Genomic DNA, 16,459 nt, shown 5'->3' on the forward strand with positions numbered 1-16,459 from the left:
GGTTCTTGATCAGGGCTGTTCTTATATCTATGTCTGTGGGCAGGCCAAACCGCAAGCAAAGACCAAAATGGATGTCTCTGTGCACTGCAGAGGTATTCTTAGCCACTCAAACAGAGAGCAATGCAAAACTTGTACCTGTGTCTCTGATCCATACTCGCTTCATCTCTTAACTCCTTGATGCTGCCTTCTTCCCACCTGTCTGTTGGAATCCCTGACTGCCCTGTTTTGAGACCTTACCTGCTGCTTTCATTCTCCTGGTTCTGGTAGCTTTCCTTTCAACAGTTGTTGGCTTTGATGCACTCTAAATGCTCTCAGGTATTTCAGCCAGAAGAGTCTGAATGGGAAATGCACCGTTAAAAAACTACGTAAGTGTATTTCATGGAAAAATTAAACACCTGTGAGATGTTTTCTCATAAGGGTACACAAGAAGTGTATGTACGTCATACATCTAAACTAGTCCTAGAGCATCTCCCACTATTTCTGAAGTGAAAGGGAAGTATGTCTCCCTTTCCAGGTCCTTAGTCCCACACTCATTTGTATGGTGCGCAAACCAGTTTGGTTCTAGGCTTACCCTGAAGCAAAGCAAGAAGTTTGTCTCTTAAGAAAACCTAGATACAGACTATGTCAATTTGCTTGAGCACCCCAAACAGGCAATACAGATTAGTAGTGAACTCTGGTGGATACCAACACTACCTCAGCAAGCAATGCATCTGGAAATGCCCTTAAGGTAAATAATACATGTTCTGTGGTTGTGGCATGAAAATGCTGTGAAAGGGCTACAGCACAGCCCTCTCATTATTTCAAGTTAAAAAAAAAAAGAGAGAAACAGGGAGAACAAAGCAGAATAAGAAAAAATGAAGGGAGGAAGGGGAGGAGAGGAGGGGAGAGGAGATTGGAAAAGGTAAGGTATGTCTTGGGTTGGATTGGGGTGGTATTTGGCCCTTTTTGTCCCCTCCTATCACTCCTCTTCACACTCACCAGCCCATAGGTAAAGCAGTGTGTCTCCTGTGCCTCCAGAGCTGTTGGGAACAGGGACAGGAAGAAGCAGATCCCTGGAAATCAGCTTTTCTGGTACAGGGCTGGGGTTAGATACAGTAATTGCTTCTGACACTGCACATCCTTCCCAGCTGTGGTTATCACAGGCTGGGGCTGTACAGGCAAGGGGTGGGAGTGTGTGCGATGGGGAGATTCAGGCTGGTCCAGCAGTTCTCACCTCATCAGGCATGGACATGCCTCATCAGGCAGATCAATACCCCAGGCTGATCCCCATGTCTTCTGTGCTATGAACCAATTTTTCTCCCAGGATGCTCCCTGTCTGTACACAGACTGAAATGGGAGCTGGAAATATCTGTTGTTCTGGTGGCCACAAAAGAAACTATCAAACCAACAGCACTGGTGCCCTTTTCTACTACTTGGTATAGGCTTAAAATAATTGCGAAATAAGAAGGAAATATAAATATTTGCTACTACCTTCAAGGGGATAAAGACAGGGACAAAGTGCCATTTATTTCTCCGTACCAAACATGCCAACTGTGTTCCCACAACTATCCACAGAGAGACAAAGTGCCGATCTGTAGAGATTCAATAGCCCCTTCAGGAGGTTTAGGTTGTTAGGCAGGCTGGGCTTAGGGATGTCAGGAGACAGTATAGCACTTCTTACACAGTATAGTGGGGATTACAAATTGTACAGATAGTATTCGGATACAAGGTAAAACAGCACTAGAGCAAAGACAACAGCAGGAATTTTCATATAAGAACTGGAATAAAGTAATCCTTATCCAGTGTAAGGAGCAACACACTGAGGCAGAGCACTAGCTCAGGATGGAAACATGCAGACAGTAAGTAAAGCTACTGGTGCAGAGTACCTGGAATAGCCTATTCTCAACTGCTTTTACTAATCCAAGGAAATGGAGTGTATTTTAAAGATAGAAAGTCAGGGAGTGTATTTTAAAGATAGAAAGTCAGGGATTATAAAAGGCCACAGGAAAAAACCCACAACTCTCATAAAGATTACAGGAGGGTCACTTAGAGTCTGATAAAGTTCAATGAAGAGCCAGAGGGATTTGTTTTGTTGGACTCAAGTGCAGCAAGGCTGAAGCTTTGTGCCTTTGAGAAAAAATGGTGAAAGACATGCAAAAGATTTTACTTTGGTAATTCAGTAAATATTGGTCCTGTAAAACAGAGTGGCCAATCTAAGTGGTTAAAATCTAAGGCTATAGATTTCCCTAGTACTCTGAACAGCTCTTTTCACTTCCCTGAAGCAGCCTTCCTAGGAGATACCATAGCTTGCCAGTAAAGATATGTATTCGATCTGGTTTTACGAAAACATAGTTTATCTAACATTGATTACATGTGAAGAGTGTCATCAGACAAGGGAGTCAAGTCAAACAGTTGACACTCAAGTTATAATTTACATGCGTAATCTCTAGTCTGTGTTACCTCCCTTCTACAACAGGCAGGTGATAAATGCTGTTGAACCATCTGAGCATCTCTTGGGAAAGCATGCACAGCCAGATATTGATCTGTATTTATCACCATTAAGTAACAGATTGGTATCAGTGAGATAGCAGTTGTCACTGGCTGAGAACAAAATGACTGTAAGAATGGAAACCCATATCAAGAATCACTGGGGACTTGCAGAAGTAGAGAGAACCAGATAAGACCAAGCCATAAAACCCCAGTATGATTTAGAGCCTGCAAACAACTTCTCAGCTGAGGGAAGCACAAGGGTGAATGAGCCATCACGAAGAACTTGATGCCCAAAGGTCTGTGCCATGGTCTTCTGCTTAACCAGGTACACAGTGGAGAAGAAGTGGAGGAGGTGAACAACTTTCAGTGCTCCAGATAGGAGGATGACAGTGGACCCAAACTGAGAACAGTCACATTCTGAAGATAGAGGAGCCTCCATGACACAGTGTGTCAGGAATGGACCACCCGTCCCTGATGGTAGTAGGGCTGGTCTTCAGAAAAGTCCATGGGTAAGGCAGGTCCAAGACTCAGTAAACACTATCTGCAAACTGAGTTGCTTATGAGCCATATTGTAAATGTAGGTAGTTTCTGTCCAGTGAGCCTGTATTGGAAACTACATTTTCTTCCTAAGCTTTTGCTTGACAGGGTAAATTTAGGCTAGAGCAACCCTTGGTATGGCCATGTTAGAAAACAGACCCTGTAGGAAGCAATTCCACAACCACTCTAACAGAGAGTGCAGAACATCATGGCCTGAGGTGAATCGTCCCACTTCGGTTATGATCTGAGCTTTGAATTCAGGGCAGGCTTTTCAAATAAGCGTGGCAGTCAGTGAGAAACCACAGCAGCGAGGGGAGAGGAGGGCAACAGGGAGGGGTGAGAGCTTTGGAGAAGAGAAGCAGCAAAGCAAGAACTAAAAGAAAGGGGCAGATGGTGCGAAGCTGTGTGAATGGGGAAGTGGAATAATGCAAAAGGGGAATACAGCAAGCGGGAACAGTTTGCAACCCAGCCAGGCTGAAGCAAATAACTCTCTTCCCTGCTGGAGGCTCAGCACACAGAGGAAAGGTCTCATGGCCCCTCAGGATTGCCTGAGCCATAGCTCACATAAAATAAATCCTGTCAGGGGCCAGGGTAATGAGAATACCTGCTGTGGCCATGCCCTGCATGCGCAAAGAAATGAGCCCCTTGTTCCCTCTAGGAAAAGATTCCCACCACTACTGTCTGTGCTGAAGGACAAACTTCCTGCTCAGCTCCCGCTTTACTGTGAAGTGCAACCATCATTTCTGAAAGAGCCTTCTCGCCCTTTTCCCATCCTCACTGAGGGAGCAGAACCCCACAGAAAGAGAGGGAGAGATGCAGCAGTCCTTGCTGCTTTGAAACCTGGGTGCGGGAACAGTAGCATGCGTTTTCTCCCTTGCCCACCATCCCACATGAGTGCCATGCAAACCCAGATCAGTCAGATCCAGTGCCCAGGGAACTGGAAGTCTCTCAGAGCAAAGCTGTCTCACTGAGCAATTATTTCCCATTAGCATCTTCCTCAAACTCAGTAAAGGAAACAGGAAACCCCAAACGGGTGACTGCCTGCCCTCAGCCCTGCTGCACATGCAGAAGGAAACTCATGTCAAGAGCACCTCTTGGTGGTGTGAGAGGACATCAAAGCAGAAACAGGCCTGTATGTGCTCAGTTTGGGGTTATGGGCCTATTTCCTGCAGTTGCTTTCTCTTCCCTGCAGCCTATACAACTGAGAGGCTTTACTGTAGCAGGTGCCTGTTCTCAGAGTTACTACAATGTGTGTCATCTGAATATAATATCCCATTTTTAATAATTTAAAAATGATGAAAAGAAACATCCTAAAAGCCTTTATGTACATCCCTATCATCCCTCTTACAGAGGCACTGGTTGAGGAGGGATGTTTATAGATTCACCCAGGAAATGGGGTTGGATATACACCTTCTTTCCAGGACCTATGTAGCTCGTTGTTGGCTGTATAGAACTACAGTGCCTTTGACACAGGGCTCATCCAGACATGGGGTCTCAGCAACACTCAACACCACTTTTAGCTTGTCTTCTTCTTCCGCAGCTCCTTCCACGCTGCCAGTTGCACAAGCCCATATGTCAGACTACAAGGACAAAAGTGCATGCTGGATTCAGTAGGTCAGTGGTCCTTGTTCGTCCCTGCCAACAAGGTCCTACTGTGCTACTGGCCAGTTTTCCATCCAGTCTCGCTTAGCCTGAATCCTGTCCCAAGCCCCAGTATCCTCACATGACTGTGGCTCTGCCACAGGTAAGACTCATTGTATTCTTCAGATCCCCCCAGCTCTTTTCCCCTCAGTCTCCATCATTCCCACCCCAGATGATCACTCCCTGTTTTTCCCACCCTACTTCTACCCAGGCCCATACGGGTTATTGGAAATCTTCAGAGAAAAGATCTGCTGAAAACAGAAATGTTCCTTTGGAGCCAGATACACTTGCCTTCTCTTCTGACTTAGTCCTATCTCCTGGCATGCTGTATTCTGCGGCTCTCTGCCCTTTCCAGCTCCTCCCTTTGACAGCCTTTGTCACTCTAGCTTTTGTCCTTCTCTGACCTGTACTCCTATGGCTTTTTCCTGCTCTCGCTTGCAGTGGGTTTCCTTCCTCCCCCTTCCCTACCACCCACAGAGGGAACACCTAGTTACAGCTGGTCACTTTGCGCTTCTGAAATTGCCTCAAGACTTGGAAATGTTCCACAGTTGAAGGTTTCTGGGCTGCAGCCAGTGCCAAGTGATGGATTGGAGAGCAGAGCTCTCCTCCCGAGCAGCAAGAACCTCCCATTGCTGCAGCAGTGTAAAGGTCACCAACCTTCGGAGAAACACTTTCCCTCAGAGTTCCTTCCTTCAGGAACATCCCAGCTGGAATCCCACTGTTCTTGGTCTAACTGGCCTCCTGACAAAGCCTGGAAATTGTAGTTAATCCTGTGTCACCACATCCCTTCTTCTATAAAATGCATCTCCTGCCCATCCACTCATCAGTTCAGGCCAGAGCACACAGATGTGCACACATACGCACTTTTTCAGGCTTAGCATTGCATGGGAGGAGAAGGAAGAGGAGGCAAACCCTCATTTCAAGAAGGGAATGGAAGGAGTAGAGTTTCCTGCAGTCTTTCTGCTCCTTGTCTCTTCTTTCTTAGGAGGATTGCTTTCTTCTTGCTGCTTAGCTCTACAATTCTTCTATTTATAGAAGACAGTGAGAAAAAACTGAGAGAGTTGGGGTTGTTGAGCCTGGAGAAGACAAGGATCTGGGAAGACCTTACTGTGGCATTTCAATACATAATGAGGGCTTATAAGAAAGATGAGGACAGACTTTTTAGCAAGGCCTGTAACAACAGGACACTGGGTTATAGCTTTAAACTAAAAGAGGATAGATTCAGACTAGATAAAAGGAAGAAATTTTTTATTAAGAGGCTGGTGAGGCCCTGGCAGAGCGTGCCCAGAGAAGCTGTGATTGCCCCATCCCTGGCAGTGTTCAAGGCCAGGTTGGACGGGGCTTGGAGCAACCTGGTCTAGTGGAAGGTGTCCCTGCCCTTGGCAAAGGGCTAGAACTGGGTGAGCTTTAAGGTCCCTTCCAACACAAACCGTTCTATGATTCAACGACAAGATAGAAGACGTCTGGCAGCAGCTCCCACTGGCTCCTTCTGTACAGGAGTAGGGCAGAGGGTGGGTATGAGATATTGGTTTGCAAGGCAAAATTTCTCTCATGCACCAGTCTTGGCTGTCATAGTACTGGAAACATACATTAAACTAGTTCATTGTGTCCCTTGATGCACTTGCTCCACTTCATGGTGAGCACAGAGGTTTACACAGTACTTCTTTGTATTAGCAATCTGGGCAGGTGGGGAAGTGCAGCAGGACCTTATTGCCACCAGAGAGGAAGGATAGGGACAGCATAGGATTCCTAGAGGCTGCTTAACTTCCTTGTTCAGCCTTCACAGAAAACACCGTTTCTCATAATGTTTCACCATTGGCACACATGGGCACTGCGAAGACATGAAAAATCATTGCCCTACATCACCTCACTACTTCTACTTCAGATTCTCTTCCCTGCCTACACCCCCTCCAAAGTCTGGATGATAAAGGAGGAAGGAGGAAATCCACCCCTCCACTTTCTCACCCTGCTTCCAACCTTTGTCCAGCTCCCCTATGAAAGCAGTTTGGTGCCCCCAGTCGTCTGGGGTGGGGTGGGAATGGGTGAGACACAGGGGGAGAAGAAATATATTACAGCAGTCACCATCCCAACCATGCAGTCATGCATGCCCCGCCTTCAGCTAACGGCCTCGGCCGCAGGGTTGCTGCTGTGGTGGGAAGGGAGGAGGGACCGGAGGGTGACTGTCAAATACAGTTCCCTCTTCCACTTCCTCCCTCCCTCCAACCTGCCGCTCACTGCAGCACAAGGGCCAAGACTCAGATCTGCCCATTTCTCCTCGCTGTTTGCCTTGGCCTGACTTCACTTTGCCTCGGCCTGACTTCCCTTTGCCTCAGGTGCCAACCTCTGCCACGGGTCCAAAGACATGCAAGCCATCAAGTGTGTGGTGGTGGGAGACGGGTAGGTACCCAAAGGTTTGCTGTGGATGCTGGGAGAGAGAGGGGTGTGACAAGGGGCAAGAAATAGAGTGTCTGCTTGGTGAACCTTCCCCAGCTTTGCTTCTGACCTCCTGCAGACTGCGTTCCCTCCATCTCGCTCTTCCCTCCCCAGGGCAAGGGACCTTCCTCTGGGGATGAAGTAGAAGAGGACATTTTGAAGGGCATCTGCCAAAGGGGCATGGAAAGTGGGTCAGGTCTGTCCCAGCACAGGAGGTGGTGGTGTTGCTGCCAGGTTCAACCCGTACGCAGGAGTCAGATTTAAAACCTGACAAGTGCAAGTGCTCTCCTGCAGGTGAATGGCTCCTTGAAAGCCATCTGCTCGCTGGGACGGACTGGGAGAGGACACAGCACTATGGTCCTGAATCTCTGTGTTCAGCACATTAGCTCTGTATCAGAGTGTGGGGGAGTGTTTGGCAAGGGGTTTCTGTGAGCACAAGGAGGACAAACTCTTTACATTGAGTATATGCCACTTTGGGAGTGAGAGGTAGCACAGCTTTGCCTTTACGGTGTGATGGTGTCACTGCCCATATCCTGTGATCCCTAGAAATGGCCTGATCTAAGCCATCAGCAAGGGAAGCAGTCAGTGCTGCTTGGGGCAGAAGGGACAGGGCTTATTTTTGCCCTGTCGGATAAGTAGATGCAGGGGAGGAAAGTCCACGCTGGGCATGGAGTAGGTTAATTCATTTCCCAGTGAGGAGCTGGCCAGACTGCTATCTGGGGCAGCTATCAGGTAGCAGATGAAGACACATTTGCAGCAACCCTGCTCCCCACAGTCACTTCCTCCTTCAACACTTGCCTGGGGAAGAAGACATCTGCAAACATAGCAGTACATGTTAGACATATTCTCAGGGGCTGGAGCAAGGGGATGGGTTGAAGAGACAAGGAAGGAGAGAGCATCCAGTAAAAACCATTACCTCTAAGAAAAGTCCTCTGAAGGCTTCCAGCTAGATCTGGGTGTTCATCTGTTGCCCTGTTAACCCTGCAGTTTCCCCCTACACATTACACCAACTCTGTAGCCATCCCCCAAGGCAGCATTCCCCTCATATCATGGCTAACCCCACAACACGTCCGGCTTTCAACTGCTCTGACCAAAACTCCTCTTAAACATCTCCTGTTCTGTCATTTTGCTTCTCTGTGCACTACACCATCTTGTAATGCAGCAGCCCAGTTATCCCCCCCAGCTCTGAGCAATTGATCCATCACCCTTCACCTCCCTCCCGGCTGTATCAGCCTTTCACCCTCCGCTGGCTCAACCTTCACAACCACAGGACCTTCTGCCATCACTCAGCTAAGCCCCTCGATGTTGCCCCATAGCTGTTCTGGCCCTATATCCCACATCTCTGACCTATTAACACTGAGCTCAGCCCCAGTAACCTCACCTCTTCTCTCAATAGCTTGGTGATAAGCTTCACCTCTTCACTGACCCTCTGTGTTCCCCTCTGTTCAATCGCACTTGTTCAGAACCATCCCTCCATGCATGACTGACCCACCCACAGTCCTGTAGATCTATCTGCTGAGCCATTACCTGTGGAGCTTCAGGAAGCGTCCATGGCCCTCCCTCAATATCTCTGCAATAAAAGGGAAGTAAGGGAAGTGGGAAAGAGAACGGACTGGGAGAGGAGGATCTAAGAAAGGGAGGTGGCAGAAGGAAGAAACAAGTGTAAGAGCACGCTGAAGAGCTTTGTTTCCTCCTCAGCTTCCCCACAGAGCAGTGGCCAAGGCTGATGCCTTGTAAATAAGGGCAAGGGACCTGTACCTGCCAAGGTCACACGAAAAGGCAGCGCTGCAGCTCTTCAGCGGGGGACTTCACAGGTACAGCTGAGATGGTTGGAGCATCCCCAGCAGCGGGACTCCAGCCTCTCCCCCAGGAAAGACATCTCTCCCCTCCTGTGGCTGTGCTCACAGGCTGAGGAGGCAGGTTGCTCTCACCACCTCCATTTTACACATACTGCAACTGAAACCTGACCAGACTTTCCTAGGCCACCCAGACCTGAGGAGGAGCAGCAGCACATCAAAAGAAGTATTCTCCTTCCCACTCCTGTCCTGGGTGCTTTATCTTCCTCAGCTTCTCTCTACCTGTTTTCCACACCACAGGCTTCAGCTTGACCACAACACCTTCTTGATAGCTTTACTGCCTTCTTTCCCACTTCCCTCACACCAGTGCTCTCACCCTGTCTGGTCCATACTGCTACCCTGGCTCATTGGCACCCTGCTGCAGCATGGGTGTGGGGAGGCTGAGGAGAGAGGAAGCAGAAACACCACCAGCAGCCTCCGCCAGCCACAGGGAGAGGCACCTTGATGGCTGCTTACAGCTCTCTGCAGTGATACTGCAGCTCACTGCACAGAGGCAAGACTGGAACGTGGTGTGGCTAAGTCAAGAGGAGGTGCTATCAGTCCCTGGCCACAGTGCCTGCAGAAGCAGGCAGGGGTGCCTGTGCTCAGGGCCATGTCATGGCACTCCAGCACTGAGTCAATACACCTACCCCGGCTGCGACCGCGCTGCACTGTGCATGCACTGCAAAATGGGCTTTCGCCTCCATCTCAGAGTGGATGTGTTTTAGCTGAGTGATCTCTGTACCAAACTGTACAAACAAGCCTTTGTGCTCAAAGACAACATTTCTGGGTGACATCCTGTCTTTCTTCCTGCTGGTTGTCTAACCTATGGCTGTGCGCTGCCTGGTCCTGTGAATGCATTTTTGCTTCCAGGAGCCTCCTGACAGGGCTAGCTTAGAAGTGTGAAAGGGTTGCCCCATCCCCATGTCACCCTAACAAGTCTGCCTGCACTACATAACTTCATGCTGGTTTTCCTTTCTCTTCCAGAGCTGTGGGGAAAACCTGTCTCCTCATCAGCTACACCACCAATGCCTTCCCAGGAGAATACATCCCCACTGTGTGAGTAAAGGAATAAACTGGTTCTGGGGTGGATGGGAGGCATGGAAAGCAGGATGCAAAGGGGCACAGAAACCCGTTGTTGTTCACCCTGAAGGCAGGGTTACAATGTCCATGCCAGCAGAGGAAGAGCTGCCAAACCAGCAAAGATCTGTCACCTTTCACCAGAAGCACAAGTGGACTTATAAACCCCTAGTATAAATGGGATATTTGGGAGAAATAAACCAACCCAAGGGTCTATCTGCCTGCTAAGTTTATACATGGTTTACACACAGATGGGGTCCTGCTAGGCAAAACAACCAGGCACAAAATTGGCCTAGAGCCAAGAGAAGACAGTTGGATAGATAGAAGTCCCCATTTCTTTCCTTATCATTGGAGCAGGCGCTGATAACGCTGACGGTAAGAGTGCAGGATTCAGCTCAGTGTCAGAGTAGAAGCACTGTGCAATCCAGCAGACGTATTCATGAGGCTGGGACAGACATGCAGACTCTTAGCATAAGAAACAAGCTTAAGGTTGCTTTAGTTTGAGTGGTCAGATGCATTTGTACTTCCAAAGTGCATGTGATTATGTTTGGGGATGCACACCATACATACTCACAGGGCGTTCTGCGGTTCTGGACTGCATAGCTTATCTCACGATGGTGGTTTATGCTGTGAGCACATTCACAAGGTCTTTGTGTTGGAGCAAAGGGGAGGAACACCACTATTGTTTTAACATATATATTTTTATTTCTGTGAAGACTTTCCTTCCAAGCATGCAATCCTGATGGCTGTTCTCAAATATTTCACACTGAATTGTCAAAGAGTAAGGGGAGACTCCTTGGCATATTGGCCTCAGTAGGGGTGTTGAGGACTGCAGGGCTCTGAGGGAGCTACAGATACATGGGTTCTTCACTTTTAAGAAGAAGAAGGGGTTTAGAGTACAGAAGAAACACAGGAACTTGGTTAGAGCAGAACAGTTGTGGGAAGGATACTGGGGAAAGAAGCAGAAAACTGAAGGTTTTATGGATCTGCATGAAAGATGGCAAAGGCAGAGCTGCAGCCAGGCACCTGCCCAGGACAGGTGGGGAGGAGGTTGATGCTGAGGGGGAAGTTCATAAGGTTCATAGCATCACCTAGGTGAGCTGAGAAGACGAATCGCCATCCTTTGCTCCTGGGTGCACCTAGCAAACCCAAGCTACACTACTGAAAGAGCTCCCTCTTTGTTTGAGCTATGGGCTATGTCTCTGAATTCCAGGTTTGATAACTATTCCGCCAACGTGATGGTTGACAGCAAGCCTGTAAATCTGGGGCTATGGGATACTGCTGGACAAGAGGATTATGACAGGCTGAGGCCACTCTCTTACCCGCAGACGGTGGGTCACACTCTATGTTCCTCCTCCTTTGTTCCTCCGTCAAATATACCTTTGGGCCCAATGCAAAAATCAACTTTTGCCGTAAAACGGTGACACAACTGTTCCTGTCTCTTTCTGCCCTTTTTTCAGAGTACCTCTGTTGATAGACAGTGCTTTGAAACCCTTAATGTAAAAGTCATCTAAGGGTGTTTTGGAGAGTTCATCTACTGGTGCAACATAGCAAGAAAACCCCTGGGAATAAAAGAGCCAAACCCTCCTTTTGTGAAGTTAAATCGGCTCAGGGAATTCAGGAGCTGAGGCAGGAGCTTCTTACATTTCTGTGAACCCTACTATTCTGGCTTCTACCTTTTAAAAGAGATCTGATGTGGAGACACATGTGTTTGATCTGCTGATGCCTCAACTAAGCCCAAGCATCTAGCAGAATAAATGGATGCCTCCACGGATACTCTGTTCACCAGTTTTTCACCACATTAACAAAGTGATTTTGGGTGTAAAGATCAGCTTCCCTGGAGGATGCTGTTCCAAGCAGTCTCTCGGCAAGCTCAGAAAGACACTGCTGTCTCAGGCACTGGTCTCAAGGTTGCCATTGCAACTAAAAGGGCTAGGAATTGAAGGCACTATTTGTTTCAGCTAGGTTCAGCCACCTAAAAGCCAGACACCTGGTATAACCTGTTTGTGTAGGCTCCTTCTATAGTCAGTGCAAGCAGCTGTATTTCTCAATAAAGTGCTTGCATCCACCCTGGGACACATCCCAAGGATAGGTGCAGGAACGGTTTTCCAAGTGTTTTGCCTCTAATGGTTATAGAAGTATGGAAATGAATAGGCTGGGCCTGACACCCTTATTTTAGCTATGTTGAGTGAAATAAATTTAACCCACAAGAGCTGGTTTGGTTTGTTTTTTAATGCAAGTCAAAATTCTGCCGTGCCCAGGAGAAGCACTGACATGGATAACCAAAATTCTACCTCATTTGTGTCCTGCATGTGCACTTTTTGGGCTGACCATAGCTCTGTGTCAACAGCAGGCAAAATTATTCTGTCCTGAAGGCTTTCTGGTGTTCTGTGAGAAATGAGCAGGACACTGTCAGGCCATTTCCCATGAGGATGAGTGTGCCTACCGCAAAAACCCCATCCTCATAGTTAAACATTTGGCTCTTCTGATAATGGTGGCTATGGTTACCATGAGTCAGGGGAGCTAATGTCCTTCTTCCCTCTAGAGGCAATTACCAGCATTCAGGACTGTCTTATACCAAGAGACCGCTTTCCCTAGCATGACTCTTTGCTGCAGAGGGAACATGCTGCCCACCCAGCTCTTCTCTCCCCTCTTTGCCCCCTTGTCATGCAATCCCATTCTCTCAGCCTAACTCTGTGCCATGGTTGTATACTTACAGGATGTCTTCCTGATCTGCTTCTCTCTTGTCAGCCCAGCATCTTATGAAAATGTCCGTGCTAAGGTGAGGTGGAGTATCGCGGTCCATCAGGGGCTGAGGAGGGTGAGATTGGTGGTGCTCTGTGGGTGAAGACTGCCAATGGGAGGTCTGGATTCAGAGAGCTACCATCATTTTTACATCAGTCAGAAGGAACTAAAACATCAACCTTCTTCAACATGTCTTCTCTAAACCATCTCAAAGAAGGTGGAAAACCCTATTAACAGGCTGGTATTCATCTTGCTCAGCTATTGTGTGTGAGACCACTAGCTTATATTCCAATGGCATCTTTCAGCCAGGACAGCACAAACATGCAGGACTAGTCCACAGGGTGTGAGAAGCAGGTACCCATAGCCTTTAGATGGGAAGTGATGGAAGAACGAGGAGATTGAAGGAGAGAAAAACATAGTATTTCCTTCCTATCACTTTCAGGTTCCTCCCTGTGTTTCAGGGAGCCATGAAGTGTTGAGAGCAGCTTTGTGCTTTTGCTTAACAGCATTTGAGCCAGAAGGCCCAGCAACAAGGGCTGGCCTGGTCTAGGCTATAGTGATCACCACTGGATGGAAGGGCTGTGAGGAAGGGCTGTGAGGAAGGACAGGGCGTAAGCAATGTTACTGCCTCTCTGTTTCATTTGTGCATGCCCATATTGTTGATTTCTTCTCACATCTTTGCCCTTTTGCTCCCATGCTAGTGGTTCCCAGAGGTACGGCATCACTGCCCTAACACTCCCATAATCCTTGTGGGTACAAAGCTGGATCTTCGTGATGATAAGGACACCATTGAGAAGCTGAAGGAAAAGAAGCTATCTCCCATTACATATCCTCAGGGCCTTGCTCTGGCCAAGGAAATCGGTATGTTCTTAGGGCATCATTTGACCTACTGAAAGGAGAGAGGCGGAACATAAGGGCTTCTCCTCAACCTAATGAGACTTTCATAGAGGTATCTCACAGTTGTATCTCTGAGGCACACAAGGAGACACATCAAGGATCATGGGAAAAAATGCATGTCAGGAGACTCAGGAAGGAGATCTGCTCCTTGAGAAAGCCTCAACCCCTCAACCCTTTGTTTTCTGCCTCTCTCTGGCCAGTATCGCAAACACACACACACACAAATATACGCTTGCACATTCCCCTCTCCTTTTACTCTGCTATTTCTACTCAGCCAATGTTTTTATGTGAAAGCCGCAGCTGCTGTGTGGGCAGAGGCCTCTCCTCCACATCCGGAAAGACGTGAAAGAGTGAGTTTTCTAACATCTCTCAGGAAGAGCTGCAACTGCAGCTTCCTGTCCCTGACTGACTACCAGGGCACATACTTGCAGCCCCTGGTACGCATGTCTCACCCCACCACTCATCTCAGGGGCATCAGCTCCCGCTTGTATTTTGGTACATGCACAGATGCTTGGTACAGGTAACCTCTTTTCTCAAATACAGCACAGAGAGCTGTATTTTTCTCAAATACAGAGAGCAGGAGAGAGGGTGGGAAACAGCTTGAGGGAGGAGTTTTCAACCAAGGAGTGCGCGTTCGACCAGGATAGCACAGCCAGCCTCACACGATGGCTCTGCTCTGGCCTTTGTTGAGAATAGGCAAACCCTGGTCTTGTATGGCTGGCAAGCTTTGCCCTGAGGTGAACTGCCTGAGTGAGAGAAGTGTGTCCTGACAATGCTTAATGGCTTTGATCGCCTGAGCTGTGTTTATTCAATTTGCTTTGCTTTCCAGTGTGAGGTGTCGGAGATTTCGAAGGTACAGAGTCCCAGAAAGGGAAGTACCGTGTGATCTGAGATGCCACGAGAGATGCTCGAGGCCAGGCAGTCTGAATTATACTTGAAGCCTGAGGAGACTTGAGACCTCATCTCAAGATGAGACTCGGTGGTGTTCAGGTGGCATGTGCCTGAGGACACTGTGCAATGGGCATTGTGAGGAGGAGAGTGCTGTGGCTATGGACTGATGTGAGCCAGAAATGTGTTGGTGATGCACGTGCATCTCTGTCTGCTTGGTGTTATCTGTGGCATTCCTCCTGCATGTTTCTCTTGGCAGCAGACCCATGGGTACCCCCACTACCTACGCCAGTTCCCTTCCTCCCTATTACAGCACTTGCTTTCCCCCCGACAGATTCCGTGAAATACCTTGAATGTTCAGCTTTGACACAACGTGGCCTCAAAACAGTGTTTGATGAGGCCATCCGAGCAGTCCTCTGCCCGCAGCCCACCCGGACAAAGAAACATGCATGCAGCCTCCTCTGAGCGAGTAAGTCTGGAAGGGACCCCTTGGAATGACACCAGTGGCACTTTCCTGCTCCCAAACCTGTGTGGTCAGGGCCACTGAGTTCCTATGACCTGCTGTGCCTGGTGGGATGGGCCGTCCTCACAGAAAGAGAGGGAGATAGAAGCCCTGCTTGGGGAAAGGACAGGACATGGCATGACAGAGTGCACGTATCCCTAAACAACTTTCCCCGCCTTCCTGCTTGCCCATGGGCATGTTTTCCTTCATCTCCTGGTACAGGGTGGCCCAGGATTTTCCCCCTCTGTCCTCACAGGGAAGAACTGTCTGTCGTCCTCTGCCACAAAGGGAACTATATCCAGGCTGCCCTGGGGATGACCTGCTGTGAGAGGTGTGAAGCTGCAGGCTTTGCCTATAGGGAAAACAAAATAAAACAAAAAACTCTGCTGTTTCTCATTCATGGCAGTTACCCAATGGCCCTTCCTCTTACCAGGCCCTGCTCACCTCAAGGGGTTTTTTGCGTTGCTGTTCATCAGCAGTCAGCAGCTTTTCCCCCAGAACTCCTATACTCCTCTTATTGTTCCCAACTGCCCTTCCCCTTCAACTCAAGGCAGCAGAGGGAGGACAGACGCTTCAGGACAAGAGGCAAAGCTGGCCAAAGCCTGAGGGAAGAGAAGAGTGAGAGCTTTCTAGTTGGGACCTTGCCTTTCATTCTCTTACCACCACTGTGGCAGAGGGACGTAGAGCAGAAAATAGACAAGCTGGTGTTGCAAGGTCTGTCGTGTTTTTGGCTACAGATCCCATCCCCATCTTGATGCCAGGCTCTGTCCAGCACACAGCAAAGCAATGGTTCCAGTATCCCAGTACCATCAGTACCTTGTGGCGATCACTGCGCTTTTTACTTCTGCTGGCTTGAAAGACTGTTGTGGGTCCGACAGCACTGGTTTGCCCGTTTGCACAACTTCCCCACACTCAGCCCTTCCTCACCAGCCCCTTGAGCTTACAACATAGTGAGTAAGTCCCAATAAACAGACTGTACATTCTTGCTATGTCCGTGATGTGTTGTGCCTCAGGGGGATAACGGCGCTGACGCAGTGGGCAATGGGATGGCTGGGGTGGAGGTACCTGCTCGCTGTGACAACCCAGGCAGGACCAAGCTGAGCTTGGTACTGGGGGGCCCCAGCTGCTATAGGATGAAGAGAGTAGGCCTGACTCATGCACCAAGTTGCCAAGTTCTCAGCTCAGCCCCCCGCATTCCTCATTAAAGTGCAGATGTCATGTGCCAGCCAAAGGTGATTACATCTTTGTAATCGCCTGTAATCAGCCAGCAAGGTGATTACACCTCGGCTTTTGCTCTTGTCCTTCTCATCCTCCATGTGTTCAAGAGAAAAGTTGTCTCCCCTCCAAGACACTCAGAGGATGAGATGCAGGCACTGGCATAGGACACATCTGGTAGTAGACTCCTCTCTGTGGGGACTGCGGCTGTGGGTTG

General features: G+C 48.7%; 1 protein-coding gene across 1 annotated transcript; it reads left to right on the forward strand.

Moving 5' to 3' along the window:
- Positions 1 to 6,873: 6,873 nt before the first annotated feature.
- On the forward strand, positions 6,874 to 16,003 carry RAC2 (Rac family small GTPase 2). Its single transcript, XM_080623974.1, has 7 exons — positions 6,874 to 7,044; positions 9,903 to 9,974; positions 11,209 to 11,326; positions 12,715 to 12,777; positions 13,442 to 13,601; positions 14,860 to 14,994; positions 15,765 to 16,003. Exons 1-6 carry the CDS (start codon positions 7,010 to 7,012, stop codon positions 14,988 to 14,990), a joined length of 579 nt encoding a protein of 192 aa, XP_080480100.1. The 5' UTR covers positions 6,874 to 7,009; the 3' UTR covers positions 14,991 to 14,994; positions 15,765 to 16,003.
- Positions 16,004 to 16,459: the final 456 nt, after the last annotated feature.

The sequence above is a fragment of the Psittacula echo genome, assembly GCF_963264785.1.
Source record: "Psittacula echo genome assembly, chromosome: 1".
Taxonomy (NCBI): domain Eukaryota; kingdom Metazoa; phylum Chordata; class Aves; order Psittaciformes; family Psittacidae; genus Psittacula; species Psittacula echo.

Excerpts from the sequence above, each read along its gene's own strand:
- RAC2 (XM_080623974.1), top strand. The coding sequence starts at position 7,010 with ATGCAAGCCATCAAGTGTGTGGTGGTGGGAGACGG. Across the intron at positions 9,975-11,208 it reads GGAGAATACATCCCCACTGT|GTTTGATAACTATTCCGCCA; the intron begins GTGAGTAAAGGA and ends TCTGAATTCCAG. Across the intron at positions 13,602-14,859 it reads TGCTCTGGCCAAGGAAATCG|ATTCCGTGAAATACCTTGAA; the intron begins GTATGTTCTTAG and ends TCCCCCCGACAG.